Source organism: Lissotriton helveticus, chromosome 1_1 (assembly GCF_964261635.1).
Source record: "Lissotriton helveticus chromosome 1_1, aLisHel1.1, whole genome shotgun sequence".
NCBI classification, from domain to species: Eukaryota; Metazoa; Chordata; class Amphibia; order Caudata; family Salamandridae; genus Lissotriton; species Lissotriton helveticus.
Genome location: NC_136057.1, coordinates 1,042,390,204 through 1,042,407,874, shown reverse-complemented (window position 1 = coordinate 1,042,407,874; position 17,671 = coordinate 1,042,390,204). Strand labels below are relative to the sequence as shown.

The 17,671-nt window shown below is 41.9% G+C and overlaps 1 protein-coding gene across 1 annotated transcript in view; it reads right to left on the bottom strand.

Moving 5' to 3' along the window:
- The window catches only part of NCAPH2 (non-SMC condensin II complex subunit H2), a 391,747-nt gene that overhangs the window by 202,544 nt on the left and 171,532 nt on the right, over positions 1-17,671 (bottom strand). Inside the window, exons 6-10 of the mRNA XM_078677885.1 lie at positions 8,692-8,763; positions 7,761-7,840; positions 6,421-6,572; positions 5,838-5,939; positions 3,294-3,403 (exon numbers count right to left, since the gene is read on the bottom strand). Of these exons, the coding sequence (XP_078534011.1) occupies positions 3,294-3,403; positions 5,838-5,939; positions 6,421-6,572; positions 7,761-7,840; positions 8,692-8,763 (516 nt within the window). The remainder of the gene's footprint in view (positions 1-3,293; positions 3,404-5,837; positions 5,940-6,420; positions 6,573-7,760; positions 7,841-8,691; positions 8,764-17,671) is intronic.

Below are 17,671 nucleotides of genomic sequence, written 5' to 3'. Positions count from 1 at the left end.
CGTGATATGTAATAAAATGTACTCTCAGGCTTCAATGAAGTAAAGAAATCAGGAAGTTAATTCCTCGCTATGCGTTTCGGCGGTAAAGCCTTGTTCACACGAAGGAAAAACAAACTCTGTCACCATTATATACAAACATCATCGTCTCATAATGCATTAAACATAGAAACTGGGCTTTACATGATCGTACCCGGCATGGGGAAATGTGGCAGCCATGATGGAACTGGTTCACACATCGTAAATTACTATGTTTGCTCGGTTTGTAAACGTTATACAAACATGTACAGGCTGTATATTGTTCCACAAGTATAACATTAACATACATAAATAATAGCATATTGAAGCATAAGCATTAAGGCTTGGTATACTGTTTTGTACAATAAATGACATAGCCTAGCACAGTTGGTGTCAAAGTGGCCAGCCCAAGTAAATGTGTTTGGATACCAGTGACCTCTAATGAGATATGCCTTTAGACTAATGTCTAGCCGCTGCTGTTTTCGATGTGCCCAATGCTGTGTTTTAGAGGTGTGTACGATGATGTGACCCCATACCCTCGTGCAATAACAATCTTACATACTGCCTGGTCCCCACGTTCCTATATAAAAAATCAGACTTGGAAATCAATGTGTAACACTTGATGAGAACACACGATAATTCGTGGTAAAGTTGCAGCGACCTCTTCCTAGTTATATCGGGCGCGGGTGCCCAAATGTAAAATCCCCCTGGTGGTTTCTAATCTATGTATGTGGAAACTCACAATACATGGATGGCTGTGCAAATACCACGGTGGAAATCTGTTCAAGTTGCTACTACCATGGTCTCAGTATCTTTGAATGATCGCGTATGCGTGTTTCTTGATTGTTGCCAATGCCTTGTAAGCGTGAGATGGTCCTGGTCTGGTTGTTACTTTAAAAGTACTATGACGGGCCTGTGCCCGTAATCCAAGTGGTTTAGTACATATGGGAACTCAGACAATGTTAAAAAAAGGAGAGTAAGAAAACAGAAATTTACGGTGACCGTACTGTGTCTAATGTGATACCGACTCGTGAAGTGCCTTCGAAAAAAAAAAATATATATATATCTCAAGACACAGCAGGCAGTGCTTTTGGGGGTCAAACTGAGACATTCTTAACTCTTGCGGTCATTAAAACAAGAGTGCAGTGGCACTGATTTGGAATCTAGAAAGGGTTGACATGGACAAGTATGTAAATAATATATGAAAGCTCTCAGATAACCAGCACAGTGAATCCAATCAGCGAAGCAGAGAAAAATTGATTGAATAACAGAAACAAAATAGAACATTGGAGGCTAGGGCGTGGGCTTACAGTGCATACAAACTTGAGCATCCTTTTGTTCAAAGCCATGTTATTTATCTTTGGTAAAGCGGTTTCTGTTGGATACTCTAACTGCAGATTTCTCACCTTGTGAATAATCCCAGGTGCCAGACTGGATCTGCAAGATTTAAAGCATAGTCCAATGCACCAAATGGCAGGGTCATGGGTTCCGTGTTCACCTTGTTTCGGAAGGGACAGTTGGACCCACATATAAGAGCCACCCCGGAATGCTGGTGTTATTTTCTTTCTTGGCACTAACCGCACAGTCGGACACCAATTCAGACAAACAATAAGATGTGCCAGTGAGCACATCTCTAACGTGGGACCTTTTTGGATGCTAGAAAAACAAATTTCACAGAAGAGGAGTGCGGGTGGTGAGGAACCTACCGTTACACAGAGTATCCATCAGAAAGAGCATCAGTAAAGGTAAGAAACGTATTCTTCTGATGAATACTTCAGAACACATTCTGCAACTTTTGAAAAGATACCAAAGCAGTACCTCCCAAAGTGGTGGGTCTCTGGAATGGTTCATACCAACAGATCCTGCAGGACCAAATGGGTGAAACGCCCTTCCTGTTTAACTCAGCAGTAGTGCCTCATATACATGTGCAATTACACACATGAGTTAAGTCTTTAGGAAATCGAATCAAAACAGGTAATGTAAACAAGGATGGCTGGTCTGGCAAATGCAAAATGGACAAAAGAGTCAACAAATAACTTTTAACTGTGCCTACTGCAAAACAAGCAACAATACTTCAAGGAGTTTATCCTGCAATGGGTCTGTATTACGGGTGCCACACCAGACCATAAACTTTACCAGCGATACACGTAATCAAACCTTTTAGAAGGACTCCTAGCAGCAAGGATGAGGGCTTGCAGCAAGGAAGATACCCACTAAATCTCCATGCACAAAGGTGCACATTGAGCAGGTCTAGGTGCAAGATCCTGCTCTGCTGCTGTGACCGAAGATCTTCTGGAAGTGGCAGTCTGATCGAAGGACAGATGCCCATGGCCAGAAGTTTGAGCACAACACTCTCCTGGCCGAATGGGGAGCCACTGAGATGACATGGACCTGATTTTCTAATAGAACTTGAAGCAGGAGAGGCAGAGGTGGAAAGGCGTACAGGAGTTCCATGCTCTATTCTAGGCTGATGTGTCTCCCAGAAAGAAAGCCTTTTTTTGGAACTCCCAACATGCAAAAGAGCAGACATTGTGTGTTCTTGGCGCCGGATCAAGCCAGGGTTTTCACCAATGCTGGAAGTCTTCTTGCACTACATCTAGGCGCAACTATCCTTTGTAATTTGCTAGACATCACTGGCTGAGTTTGTCTGCTGTGGCGGTTCAGGGGGTTGGTTTACATGTTTGCTTTCACACTGAAATTTTTTTTTTTTTAAATGCTGGTCAGCAGATGAGAAATTGATACGAAGTTTGCTCTGTATTCACACAGGAAGGCGCAGAAAGAAAGGAACTAATGTCAAGTGCGCAATGGTGGCGCATACATGCGACTCAGATTATCACTTCTGTAGTAGAACAAGAGCAACATGGAACTGCATGACGCCACCTCCAGGCACACTGTGTCTATGCAGTAAATTCGACCTGATCCATTCTGGTGACAGTGGATATTCACAAGGTGAGGAATCTGCGATTAGAAATATCCATCAGAAACATATTACATGTGTATAAGTGCCAGGAAATAAGATGTACGAGTACCACACAGAGTAGGCTTGTGTTCTCTTCCAATCAGCGTAAGCAAATATTTGAGAAAGGAAAACTGATGGACTGTTAGATTTAAAAATCACAAAACTAAAAGGATTCTAATCGGATTGCTAGAGAAATGTCTGAATTTTTTAATAGTGTCTAACTCTGTAAGAAGTGCAACAAACAATTAGGTTTGTGGCATGCAAGCAACAACAAAAGTCCATAACAATGTATCCATCAGGTGTAGAGTCACTACATTACCTTTTGCCGTTCAATGTGCTCCTCGCACACAGGGTCCATCTCTACATCCAATTCATGGTGCTCATCCAAAGGTATGAAATTCCCTCCTTCGCCACCAACATCTTCATTAACTGAATCAAAGCCAATAAAACGATAAGCAGAGGCAGTAAAGTCAGTCACGGTTAGAATTTAGACATCTCCAGACTAGCCACAATCATGTACTTTGTGCCAGCTCTCTGCCACATATCTCTGTGCCGACACCTACTACCTGTGATTTTTAGAAGTACTTTTCTGGATCTACCTGTGGTTTTTAGAAGAACCTTTCTGAGTTCAATCTCTTTAAGGTGTTATATTCCCTTTTAAAAATCATACCTGTAGTGTTCGTTCTAATGCCTGATCAAGTAAAATTCTTGGTGACCTCAATATCATCAAATGCTATTTGCTCAAACATATAGTAAAAATTATCAAGGGTTTCACTGATCAGGTTGACTTGCAAGGAACAACTTTGAGTTTCCCAAAATAATGGGCACATGTTTTATGTAAGGTTTAAGTTATAAGATTCTGCCACAGGAAAGTCAAAAATTCCATGTGCTCATTGATTGGTTCATGGGTGCAAAATACGGATGAATGCCTATTTGCCAACGGTATAACTAAAAAGAATGTTGCTAAGAATGAGGGTAAATTTCAAGAACAATGAAAGAGTTTTATCTAGTCATTGCTTTTTATAGCAAAAAAAGAAGGACCGAAGAAACCAAAAAACAAATAAGTCTCTCTCTCTAGTGTTCACTCTTGTGTTTTACATTATCACCACTGGGCTAAATATTCATAATCATTAAGAATAGTAACACAAATCGCTCCTCTTGTGACTCTTCTAATTTCTTCATCTACCTCAGGTGCTCTCCTTTCTCCTAGCTCTCACCCCACATTTCTCCATCCTCCCATCACTTCAATTTTCCACAGCTCATCTATTTTCCACCTTTTGCAATCTTCATCCGTATCTCTTCACCAACATTGCCCCACTTCTGTTCTGTCCTATTTCCAGGTTTGCCTGTGTCCATTTTTTCCCTCAGTTACTCCTCCTATTCCCCTCCTGTAGCACTGATCTGTTGCCATTTAAACCTCTACATTTGTCATGGGTCTTTCACCTTGCTGGCCGCCTTTATCCTCATTTACAACTATCTTGTCTGTTCATATCTTATTGTTTATTGATATCTCCATTGATGTTCGTTTCAGACATCTCACCTCTTGTCATCTTCCACCATACTCCATCTCCTTCCCATCTCTTACTCCGATCAGTACTTAATCTTTATCTATCACATTAGTGTGTTTCCTTTTTCTGTGTCTTTGTTTTATGTCGTTTACCATTGTTGCCAATTTTATTTGTTTTATTTTATTTTGGGGACCAATATGAAGTCTGAGGTTTTTGTTTTTTGAGTACACAAATTTCTCACTTACACTGGTTTCTCCAGTGGAAGGGGCAATACGTAACATATTCCCTTGTTATCACGTTTCATTTGCATTTAAGTATCGATTCATTAGAACTGTGATTCGAAAAGCAACAGTTTAGGGAGTATAAAATCTCTGTTTCTTAGACTGTTCTATTTCCCTAACGTCTTCTTGAGCTACAGCTGTAGCGAAGGAATATATTGGTCTGTAAGCACGAAGAGTATGCTTAAGTTGAGCAACAACCTGTGCAGGATAATTCAGAACTTTATGTTAAGCGTTATGTGCGAATGTCAAAGTAAGCTTCAAGTAAAGTTTTTGAATATTCCAAGAATTCAGAAATGCTGCCGTCTGATTGACTTGAACAAACAGACCCAACAAGCAAAATGAAAGCAGGCATGAGCAATCGGTGTCTTACATTGCTTTTGCACTGTGGCGATTTATGCCTAATTGACTTTAGCCACAAGCAAGAAATAATTTTTGGGACAGGTTAATCTATCATTAACAGCTTGTCATGCAAGAAATTACCTTCACTACACATGTTTTGCTGGGAGAAATTTGCAATTACATTCTAAATTCAAAGTAAGCTGATGCAAAATCTGTGCACAAAATGCTGTACCAGCTTGAGACTAATTTCATTCTTCTGTGACTGACAAACAAATGCCACCCATCCCCACACACACCAAACCACATCACACAGATTTCACTATTTCACTGCACTTTACTTCTCATTCGTAGCGAACAAGCAAGAGTTTCTTAAATCCTTCTTCAGATTAATTCAACAGTTGTACAGGCTTCCCAGGGGAAGTAAGCTGCACTGGCCCACTCATTCCAAAAATGCAGTATCAATTTGAGACTGCTTCTTTACAGACCTAAGGTTGCTACACAACACTGCAGCCATGTTGTGTCAATGACATTAATCTTCCGAAACACTAACCGAGCTGGTAATACCAAACCAAATCCTTACTATCAACACTGCAGTGATACGATCTATGCAAGGCCTTCAATGAGCTCAAAGCAAACAAATGATCGTACACACACCAACACTGCATTCACTATATCACTGCACCATTGTCAGCCTTCATTTACTTTCTGAAACCAGAGAATAAACATATTTCTTGCCTCCCTCCATAGATAAGTTGAGCGCTTGCACAGGCTCTGCGCAAAGTGTCCTCTCCAAGGGCTGTTCACCATTCTGCTCTTGTGCAGCACCAGTCTGTGCTTCTGTTAATGAAATCAAGTGAGAAGGTGGTGAGATTCAGACTGACAAAGAGAAAGGGGATTTTTTTTGCCATGGATACCTTCAATCATACAAATTAGGAAGCCCACATGTATCTATAAGAATCTTTTGTACTTAAAAAGGCAAGACTGAGAGAAGACCCCTAGTGTAAACTTGCTGAGGCAGTAAAACAAAGTGCTGGGGAAAAGAGGAAAAAGAAGAGAGCAAGTCATGCAGTGTTCTAGTGGCGGTGAAAGTAGCAATGGGGCAACTCCAGAGACAACTAGAAGACCCTATGTAACAAAACTTGACTGTTAGCGGTCAGAGCACCAGGTCTTAAAGTAGAAGTCAGCAGTCTGAAGCCACTGAGCACAGAAATTAAAGGATTACATACAGACCCAAGTATTGGGACTGCAGTCAGGAGTGAATCCTTATGTGGCATGCCTTAATAGAAGAGGGTGATGGGTAGCCCAGCAGGTCACATACCTGGATTATGGTTCATGTTCATGGGGTCTGTTGGATACTGTAAATCTGTGGGCGATATATCTGTCATCACCAGCATAAAGGCTCCAGATTTATGAGGGGTGCAACTGTTCATCCGGAAATCTTTCCTGCTGGCCAAGACCTCGCCTTTTCGACTACCATGCGAATAGAGGTGTTACGAAAAGAAAAAACAAACAAGCACGGTCATTCCCAGTCATGAAAGAAGGTTAAAGTGCCTCCACTCGCCTACAAAACAAGTTTGTAATGCAATGAAACCAAAACCAAACAGCAAAAACTATGTCCTTTAAAACAAACTTACAATGCTTCCATCCCCCATCAAAGAACATTGAGGAAAACATATAATCTTAATATAGAAATGCATTCATTGGCACTTTATCATGGTCACCTCATCAGAGACCTAAAAGGAGTACATCAACCACTTCATTATAGTCACTAAGTTCATTGTAACACCACAAAAGCACGTAAACCATGTTCACTCTACAACCGATGACCGAGTAAGAAAAGTAATGCCTCACACCATCAAGGAAAAAAAGCTCAAACATCAAAGCTTGCTCTGCCACCAACTGACCAGTTCATACACAAACCGCACCATCACAGAAAATAAGCTCTCAAGGTAACCTATTCCAGCCAAGACATATGCTTACAGAGCCACCCAACCCCAAGATACCAAACACGCACATCACCAACATGAAAGAAACCATGTTCATTCATCACCCACCCCACTGTTGACACATCCTCATCTAAGAAACAATGCTCAAACTGCCATGTGCCCTTTCATAGAAACGTGTCTCACAGTACATGATCAAATAAATAAGTTCACAAGTTAGCATGCTAGACAACAGGCCCACATTCTAATCAATGCCGTTGGAGAATCCTAGCTTGAATTGGCATGCAACCAGTTATAGGAAACCAAGCTTGCAGTCACTCGCACAGAAAAACAAGCTCACACATCACATGCCTCATCATAAAAATGTAACCACATGGAAGTTACAAGCCCCCCCACACAAAAGGGGAAGAAAAACCCTTGCCTTTCAACCCACATGATTGTAGAAAATAGTAGAGATACCCTAAACTCCATCAAAGAAAACTAGCTCACTCAGACACCCACCACAAAGAAAAGTGAGGTCATATCACCTAAATCATGAAAGCAAACTAGTGTACGATGCCAGATGGCCACCCAGTAACAAAAAAACTACATTCAACCATAAAAAGCCGGCTTTCACAAGAGCTAACCAATCAAAGCGGGTTACACAACAAAGGAATTACACACATTCATTAAAAGGGCATATTATCTACCCCTTGAGAAAAACCAAGAAGTGTACCTATACAACGGGTTGTTCTTCTTTTCTGCTTCCTCTGGGGGAACCAGTGTCACTGGGGTGAGCGGAATCACGTTTACAACCTACGCAAGTGAACATCACATTATGAACAAGTGAGATATGCATGAAATAGATGAAGTGGCTAAGAAACCTATGTTGCTTTATATTTGATTTTTAAACATACATTTTTATTGAGTCAAAATGTCGGGATACATATGTTAATTTTTTTTTATACTTTTGGTGACCAAATTAAAACTAAATAAGGAGTACATAGGTCGCACGAAGTGTAGACAAGGAAGGTTAATGAAATGTGGAAAAAAGAAACTCACGGCACATAAAATTCAGGAAGAGATTCACAATCATTTGATGCTTATAAGGATTTATAGAACAGAAAGTGCATTTAAGGAGGAGTGTCAGACAGAGGATAAAGAAAATGAGGAACACAGACGAAATGGATAAGTGTAGGGCCACAAAACAGCGTGAGGGTTATTGATTTCATAGCATACATACACAGTTGGTACAGTAGGTCCTACTGTATAACTTGACTGAAAGGTATGGAAAGGTTCTATGGGATGCATGTCATTTCTGATATCGGTGCAGGGGACAAGGGGGTGGGAGAGAGAGCTGAGGGACACAGGACAACATTGTGTTCAATGAGAGAAGAAAGGTGGATGGAGGCATGTGAACATCAAAATATTTACTAGGCCTTAAGTTGAAGTTGAGTCTGCAAAAAATTGAGAAACCTGCTGGAGAAATGTACACCCTTACAGTAAGGAGGACAAAGTAACATTGGTCAGAGGTGGTATGGGAATTTTTCCAGTGTGCAGAGTATGTGTGAATAGTAGACAGAAACATTCTAAGGCAAGGGCTGCTACTGTGGTAAGGGTTTAAGGGCTGTCTCTGACCACAAGGAGATTATCTGTAAATTTCTTACATTGGGTTTGTTATCCTTCTTCATGTCCACATTGCCCTTGGAAGGATCCTGAATGTCATCCAACGTGAGGAACTGCAGGGAGCAATCAGAGAGAAACAACAGCTTGTTAGAGCTCCAGAGCGTGATACTGGGCAGAGTATTGGCCTAAAACCACTTTGTAACAACTCTCTGTATCAGGATACTGACTTTTCAGCATTAATTTAGGTAGATCACTACCTTAATCACAGCCACTACGGTCTCTGAAACACGGCCTTGGGTCTGACAAGTGCCATTCAGAGCAACATAATTATCTTAAAAGCAACAAACAAGATTACTGCTAATGCCAGTAACAGGGTTGCAGCCAGGCTCAGGGACTCAGTATCCCGGGCTCCCCTGTACCGTAACCTGCTTCCTACATACCTGCCATCCATCCACGCAGACCTGCGACGTTTAAATCACGCTCAGGATACAGCTGCGCAGTACGCTCTGCGGTACACACTCGGACCAAGGGCAGGCCTGTCTTTGCCCGTCATTGGCAGGAAGAGGCAGGGCCCAACATCTAACAGTGCCTCAGGACAACTCTTAACATCAGAAGTACTGTTAATCTGTCTGCTTACGGCTTACTCTAGAACTCTGTACCAATTGGTCTTTGTACTCGTTACTGGAAGTAATCTGACTGACTATCTTATTAGAGCTTTCCGTGTTATATCCAAGTATATTCTGTAAGCATTTGGTAAATAAGTGCACCTCTTTAATAGTCTCATAGTTTGAAGCATGGGCGAAAAAAAAGCTGTGGACGTTTTGGGGGTGGTGGGGGGGCGAGTAGGTAAGGGTAAGCCTAAAAAGCTGAAGAAAGGTGTTTGGCTACAGGGAATAATAGTGTCATTGATCGTATAGACAATATAATAAGTGAGTGTGAAGAGGTTCTGGCAGCTTCCATGGGTTCAGATGTAGGCACTTTTGGGGCACTAGCCATTAATCACCCCTCCTCCCCGCGTATTGTAAAATCTATACCAGCCATGTTTAAAAAGTCCACCCAGAGAACATCCATAAGTTCTGACACAGGGGTTGCTGTAGGCGCTGGTCTGGACATAAAAGTTTCCTCCTCACCCACTGTAAGTAGTGATTTCCAGCCAGAGTTCGCTGTAGTATGTACCAATAGATTTATCCCACTGACGAGTATAACTGTTGATAATATGTCTGCCTAATATTAGCCCCGTGCCATCAGGCGAAACGGTTGATTCAGTAACCCAAGTGACATGTACTTGTAAGTGCTCGGGTTCTTTAAACAGTCAGCAGACTACGTAGCTTAGACAGGAGGGGTTACGAAGTTAGTGAGCTTAGTAAAGGAGTTGATAGAACAACTAACTGACATCATGAAAAGTATTTTACACAAAGATACCCCCCCCTTTTAGCTAACATTGACACGGTAGCTACTTTAGCCACTTCATTCCAGAACAGACACATCATTGATAGTACTCTTTGTAGTGCTTATAAAGGCAGTCTGATTAACGACTTACCATCTTCGCAGCTAACACCGCTAACTTCCTGCCCGCCACCCAACAACCTAACCAAGTCTATCATAGTGATTGCCAAGATCAGAATAAGGGTTCTGCCGACTGTGCACGGTCTTATTCCTCCGACATTAGGAGCTCTAGTCTGTTGCCGCAGGGGACAGTTGAAAGGCGAGCTGAGCCTATTAATGGGTCTTCAAAACGTCATGTTTTCTTGACTAATATCCTGAAAGTACAACTTAGTTCATTCAATGAAGATGAGCAGGCTTTGATTAACAAAACCATACATTGGCTCCGACACGTTCATTAATTAGACAAGACATAATTTACGCTAAAAGGATTGGGGCTCAGGAACATAGCACTGACTGCGTTAGCTTACCACTCAGGTCTGTAGAACGAGCACAAAACTTAGTGGCATTTGATATAAGAACCTCCCACATGAGTACTTCAAATATTAGGGTTAAAAACAACCCCCCTACAGTCAAAATTAGCAATTGTCCTAAAAAACTAGATGTATGTGTTAATGAGTGTTCCTCTTTAGAGAAGGTTGGTTGAAGGTTAAGGAACCTTCAATTACCCTCCCAGTTTAGGGACACTACTAAGAAAGGGGATGAAGATGGTTGTAGTAACAGGGCCCTAGGGGCTGACGGTCCAAGTTTGATGTAACTGGGTACTGAGCTAAGGGAAGAAGGCCCTATTAAAACTCTTTCAGCTAATCTGTCTAAGCTCATCCACTCTATAGCCCGGTAATTTCTAGTGCTAATATTCAAGGGCACCAAAAGTCAAATTTGTCAGTTATCTCCTGGAACATAGCGGGATTATCCTCAAAAATAGCATTAATAGAATGGCCAGCATTTATAGAAGACCATGATATTTAAGCTTTTCAGGAGACATGGTCATTGGATCAAATTTACCATCCTGGGTTTCTCAACTTTTCAAAAGCAGCACTGGGGGGGGGACAGCGAGGTCGTCCTTTAAGTGGACTTACCCTTTGGGTTTGACAACAAGCAGGCTACAAGGTGGAGGAAGTATTCATAGATAGTCCAGATATTACGGTTATACGGCTTCGTCTGGCAAACGTACCTGATATAATGATTATCAATGTATATGCAAGAGGGTTGCCGGGTGGTAAAGGATCTAACACAGTCACCCTTCTCGATAGTTATTTTTCAAATAACAGGGGACATTGTAACTTGATAATTGCTGGGGATTTTAATTGTTCCTTTGAGCCCTTAGATCAAGATGATGGTGATCTTAGTGTAGAGGAGGATGCACTGTGGAATATCCCATCCCTAGATTTACGTCCAATTAAAAAAAGGAACCAAGGCCGCTTAACAATTAAAAGGTCTGTGTTTGGAATGGGGAGTCAGGGCAGTTAATGGGAGGTCCCACTCGGATAGTTCATGTGCTCACACATTTAGTAATGGGTTGAGAAGTAGTCGTATAGACTACATATTTCTTAATATCGAATTTTGGTCTTCAATTTTAGATATGGTAGTTCAGGAGCGGACTGAAAGTGACCACAACCCACTGATATTATCACTGCAGATATTGAGATTACCCAGCCATAAAAACAGGATAGTTGAGAAGGTAACAGCAGACGTCATGCTTAATAATGACATAAGGAGAGTTAGATGGGCCATGATTATTGATAACGATAGGACCATGGAACAGATGAAGGCTGCGGTCGTTTGCGCCCTAGCGACCTTCCAAAACTGATTCACAGGAGAACATCAATTCTATCATTTTGCAGGTCCACAGTGATGTTTTCGCTGAACTCAAGAACTTTTTTATTAAAACCTAAAAGCCGAAGAAGAAATCTCGTCCTAGGGCAGCATCGTGGTTTAATAAATCTTTTAGAGATGCTTATAAGTCCCTATCTAGAGCCATTAGATCAAAAGCAATGGGTGAAATTAAAGCAGCATGGGTAAGGTACAAACAAATTCAACAACAGGCAAAGAAGGACTGGGATTAAAAACGCTGGCAAGATTTACTTCTAGCCAGCAAAGGGAACAAGCATTGAAAAGGCAATAGGTCTCGCCTTTGAGTTAAAGCCAGTTGCTTTGCTAATGGTATTGTATTCTAGTTTTGCATTATTTAGTGTATATTTGTGATATGTTGTAGTTGTATGTAGTTAGAATAGTTTAGTTAGCTGTGTAGGAGTTTAAAGCATAGCGTTAGTAGCAAAAGGGCAGTGCTTCAGATTTGAGAGGTGAATGAATAGAAGAATAGTACGTGTATTCATTTTGTATAGTGAAGATTACAATAGCATGAGGCAGAAGAAAGGGCAGAGCAAATATATGCTCATATCAAAAATATACACTAAATAATTCAAAGGTAGAATGCAATACCATTAGCAAAGCAAATGGCTTTAACTTAATCAAAGGCGAGGACTATTGCATTTTCAATGCTTTTTGTTACCTGGGCCGGTAATACCGGCCCCTATAACAAAATCGGCAGAAACCAGCGTTAGCAAATCGCTCCACCGCACACCCCTCTCTCTCCCAGGCGGTGGCGGCCGAGCTGTTTGCCAGGGCTGGTTTGGTTTCCAGTCCGGCCCTGTGAGGAACTTTGATATTTTTGATTATAAACAAAGAAGCTGAAGGGATCACAAATTCTTCCTTCTCTCTTTTGATTTAATCCAATTCGAGCAGCGCACAGCTGTGGGAGCTCCCTCTCAATCAGAGTTCTCTCCAGAAAAAGCCCCCCAAATAAGGCGGGTACAATGGCGGCAAATTTCGGCCTTAGTTACACGACGGAAGAGATCAATGCAATTCTAGCATTACCATCCTTACTACAAGACAAAGACCTCTCTCAAACCCTAGGCCAAACAACAGACTGGGATGAACTCACAGAAAACAGGTGAGAACAGTGGTCCATGGTATTATCATGACGTACCTACGAGCAAATGCGGCACCTAAAGGCCTTTGGGTGAGTAAAGCTCCTCAAATTTTTCTTCATGACCTACCATTCAGAAAAGACTGGTCTGCAATATCATGGAAATGTACCAGAGACTACTTAGTATTGATATAAAAACTGCGACAAGATTGACAGAGGAACTCACAATTAAGATCCAAGTGATCGAGGCAAAGCTAAAAAAAAATGGTACACATCACAGTGTACAAAAAGAAGCTTGAGGAAATAAATCGTGAAATGAACGAAACAAAGGAATATCGGACATAGAACAAAATACGGAAACTCGGAAAAGACCTGAAAAAGTGCACCCCTACAGCTCAGAAGATTATAAAGCTCCTGACAGAACATCTGATAACAATTCCAGTGCAGGAACCTCTACAGACGGCTCAGATTGGAGCAGTGAGGACTCATACACTCCAAGGAGAAACAGAGGCCAGAATCGCCGTCCCAACTGCCGCAGACCTTATATGTGGCAAACCCCACACAATGGGAACCAAGGGACACCCTTTCAACCATTCAATCCAAACTTCCCAGGTTGGATGAACCCTTACTTCTACGGTCCACCACCGATGGGACCACCCATGGCACCACAGAGGGGACCAGATTATGTATCAAGGATTCCTTTTTTAGAGAGAGGCCGCCCCAACCAGAGAACAAGACGAAAAGGCGTAACCTGGACGGAACAAGGGCCCCAGGTACACATGAGGAGCATGACAGGGAGCAAACCAGGCACGAGCACGACAACTTCATCGTCAACTTGACCGAACAAGTCCTTACTGAGGAACAAATGAAAGTCCTGAACAAAGAAATAGGTTTTGTGTCTACTACCCCCTTGGACACCTTCAAACTTCAATGCGAAATGGCTGAATTTTGCCGTAAATTGAAATTAAAGGCCTTCTTCAACCATCAAGAAGAGTATACCAGAGTTGGGGATACCTCCCTACGACGAAAATCAAAATTTTGCCCAATAAATAGCCAGACACAGATTGAAATCTTGACTTTCGAGCAAGCAGTGATGAAAGAGATAGATGAGTTGAAGAACCAAACAACCCAGCCATTCAAGAACATCACGAATGCTGAACAAAAAGCATTAGATGAACTACGGAAGAATTCCGAAACAGTCATCAAGCCCGCGGACAAAGGCGGAGGAATCGTCCTACTAAGCAAAGAATGATACAATTTACAATGCACAGAACTGCTCGCAGACCAGAAATTCTACAAGAAAATTACTGTGGACCCAACAGAACGTCTACAAAGGACCATTGCATTAATGGTGGAGGAAGCTGAAGTAAACAACTGGATTTCTAAGAATGAGGTAGAATTTCTACAAACACCAAAGCCATGAACACCCTACTTTTATTCACTTCCGAAAACCCACAAATCACGCAGACCACCACCAGGGAGACCAATCATCTCAGGGATAGGGTCGGTCTTGGAACCGCTATCCCAGTTTGCTGACCAGTATCTAAACCCTTGGTCCAAAGAACCCCCACATACCTGAAAGACACCAGGGATTTAATGAATCTCATAGGCCAACAAACATACTCGGAGGAAACCATGTTACTTGTGGGGCTCGATTTAGAGAGCCTGTACACAAGCCTCCCCAAAAAAGACTCTGGAAACCCTGAAGAAAGTACTGTTTAACATACAATGGGAACACAAAACACCAAGACACTTTGTCCTGGAATGTTGCAAACTTGCATTAACCGAGAACTATTTTGAATAAAACAACACCATGTATCAACAGTGCCATGGAACTTCTATGGGCAGCACTTTCGCCCCAAGTGTGGCTGGGCTCTACGCGAGTGATTTCGAGGAGACCCACGTACGAAACACGATCAATCCTTACGAGAAGAAGATCCTCTTTTGGAAGCGCTACATCGATATCGTCATGATCTGGGAAGGCGACAAGAAAAGCCTGGGAGAATTCCATGAATGGCTGAACACCAGAGACGATTGGTTGAAATTCACCTACATAGCGGATAAGAGGAATCTAGATTTCCTAGACATTACCATCTATGCGGAGAGCGGCACCCTACAGACGAGAACCATCTTTAAGCCAACGGCAAAAAACAGCCTGCTCTCTTACAAGAACTTTCATCCCCGTCCTGAGGGGAAATCTCCCTTATAGCCAGTTTCTGCGCCTCAGGCGCAACTGCAGCAACATACATGACTATAAAAAACAAACAGACGATCTATGCACAAAACTTAAAGCACGAGAATATCCAGTGAGGACAATCAATAAATGCAAGAAGCGAGCGAGAAACCAACCCAGAGAGCGTCTCTTGGAAAACAATACAAGAATACCCGAGAACGACACAGTAACTTGCGTAACCACCTACAATGCTGCCTCCAACAGTGTTAAAAAGATCGTAAACAAAAACTGGAGAATCGTAACGTCTGGGACACTGACCTGACCTAAACCGAGATTCGCCAATAAGACGACTTAAAACCTAAAAGACATACTCGTTCATAAAAGACCACCACCATCAAAGAGAAATGACCTGACCCCACAATTATGGAACTACCCACCAGTAATGGGCCATTACCCTTGTGGGTCATGCTCAGTCTGCGAACTGACAAGGACAACAAAGACTATACAACTCCTTCCAAACCTCAATTGGACAATCAGATACCACACCAATTGCAATACTACTCACGCAATATACATGATCCCCTGTCCATGTAACCTACCTTACATTGGGATGACGTGCCGCAAAGTAAAACAAAGGATAGTTGAACACAGGAGCAACGTCAAATGCCATATGGAACACCACCAAAATGAGCAATCACTACATAGAGACAAAACACAAAACAAGTTATTTGCGATGGATCATCCTAGAAACTCTGGCCCCAAAAGATCACAACGCAGAGAGAATCCTCTTTGAAAAAGAACAAAGTTGGGTTCACCGCTTACAGACTAATACCCACGGTCTCAATGATCAAATTCCCTGGCTGAGCCTGAACCGTTGAACACATACGTTACCGATACTCAGCACCATGCGAATAACAATTGGATATGCTTGGCAAGGAGTCTTCCCTACCCACTTAAGTCCAATCCCGCACACAAACTAACAATATCCCCAGTGCTATCCAAACGACACTGAACCGAAAAACTGAACACCACTAAAAAACAGAACATGCACATATACATTATGTACATATGAAACATCAACTGTATCCCACATTCTAGGAAACTAGAAAAAGAACACAATGAAAACCAACGATGTTCTGAAGATTCCATCACGAAATGAGGAGTGATTAACAATCTCCAAAGTAGGGGAATTGCTTGAAAAATATACACCTTGCACCATCATTAATGTGAGAACACCTCAAAAAGAACAGGCACGCCACATTGTCTAAAATAGAAGATGCTTTTTCTGTTAAAAAACATTAGGCATAATTATGCCTTACTTCACCCTATAGTAACTCTATCAATAATATTCTCCCTTTTAAAATTGAGGCCCAACCGTGAGTCTTTTTTTCACTTTTTTATTCGCGTAAGACTTAAGACACCGGAAGTTGGGCCGTCCACTGAATCCGGGTCCAGAAGGGCAGAGTAAGCACAAGTGGTGCGCGACTGCGGAAGAGGTATCCTCCATGTCGGCGAAATGAAACTCTACAAAACCGTAACGTATAACCAGTGCGGCTCCCCTAATGTGTACTGTACTTGTTAATGTCTTTTATCAGCAGGAATCCCCATTCTGGCATCCCGACGAAGTTTAGAACAAACTCCGACGAGGTACGCTTCTTTAACATAATTAAAGGCATATCGGCAGCATGTTTTATTTAACTACGTATCACCATTAAGAACTTTTTTTCGAGAGAACGCCTGCCCGTAGCCTACAGCCTCAGCATGTTTACTTTAACTACGTATCACCACAAAAACATGCATTAGAGAAACGCCTGCCCGTAGCCAACAGACCCTAGTGACATCTTACACTACCGGGCATAGCACACCTACCACCAATGTGATTGTTTTTTAAATCATGGCTGGCAAAAACGCACGCATTTGAAACAATAAAAGTACTATTATTGAGCACAGGGTTATAACCTAAATGCCATTGTTGTAATAGATGACAGATAAAACGCAGGCATTCAGATACACGGGCAAACCTAATATCACTAGTACCTACTTTACCAATACATTTGCGGCCACAAAACTCTGATTCCACAATAAGATTGAGCATTACACAAGCCCGCTATTTAGGAATCGACACAGAGCTCATACATGTTCTGTGTATGGTTTTAATTTGTGAAACCCCTCATGCATGACCGATCACATACAACTTGTCCACCTCAATAGCATGGGGTTAAGAATGAACATACACACAGTGGACAATGAGAGACATTTTGCCTAGTAGGAGTGGGTGAATTTTGCCAAACAAACAATTGCCATTTTCTAGTTCCTTGAATTTCTTCCGTAGAACTGATACTTGAACAGCAAAATCTGCCATTTTTCATGTTTGTTTGTTATGTTTCCTATTTTCAGGGACTTATAGACCTCAGTACAGGTCAGGACAATATACCTAGACCCACCTTCACAAACAAGAGGTTTTTTCATTTAATTC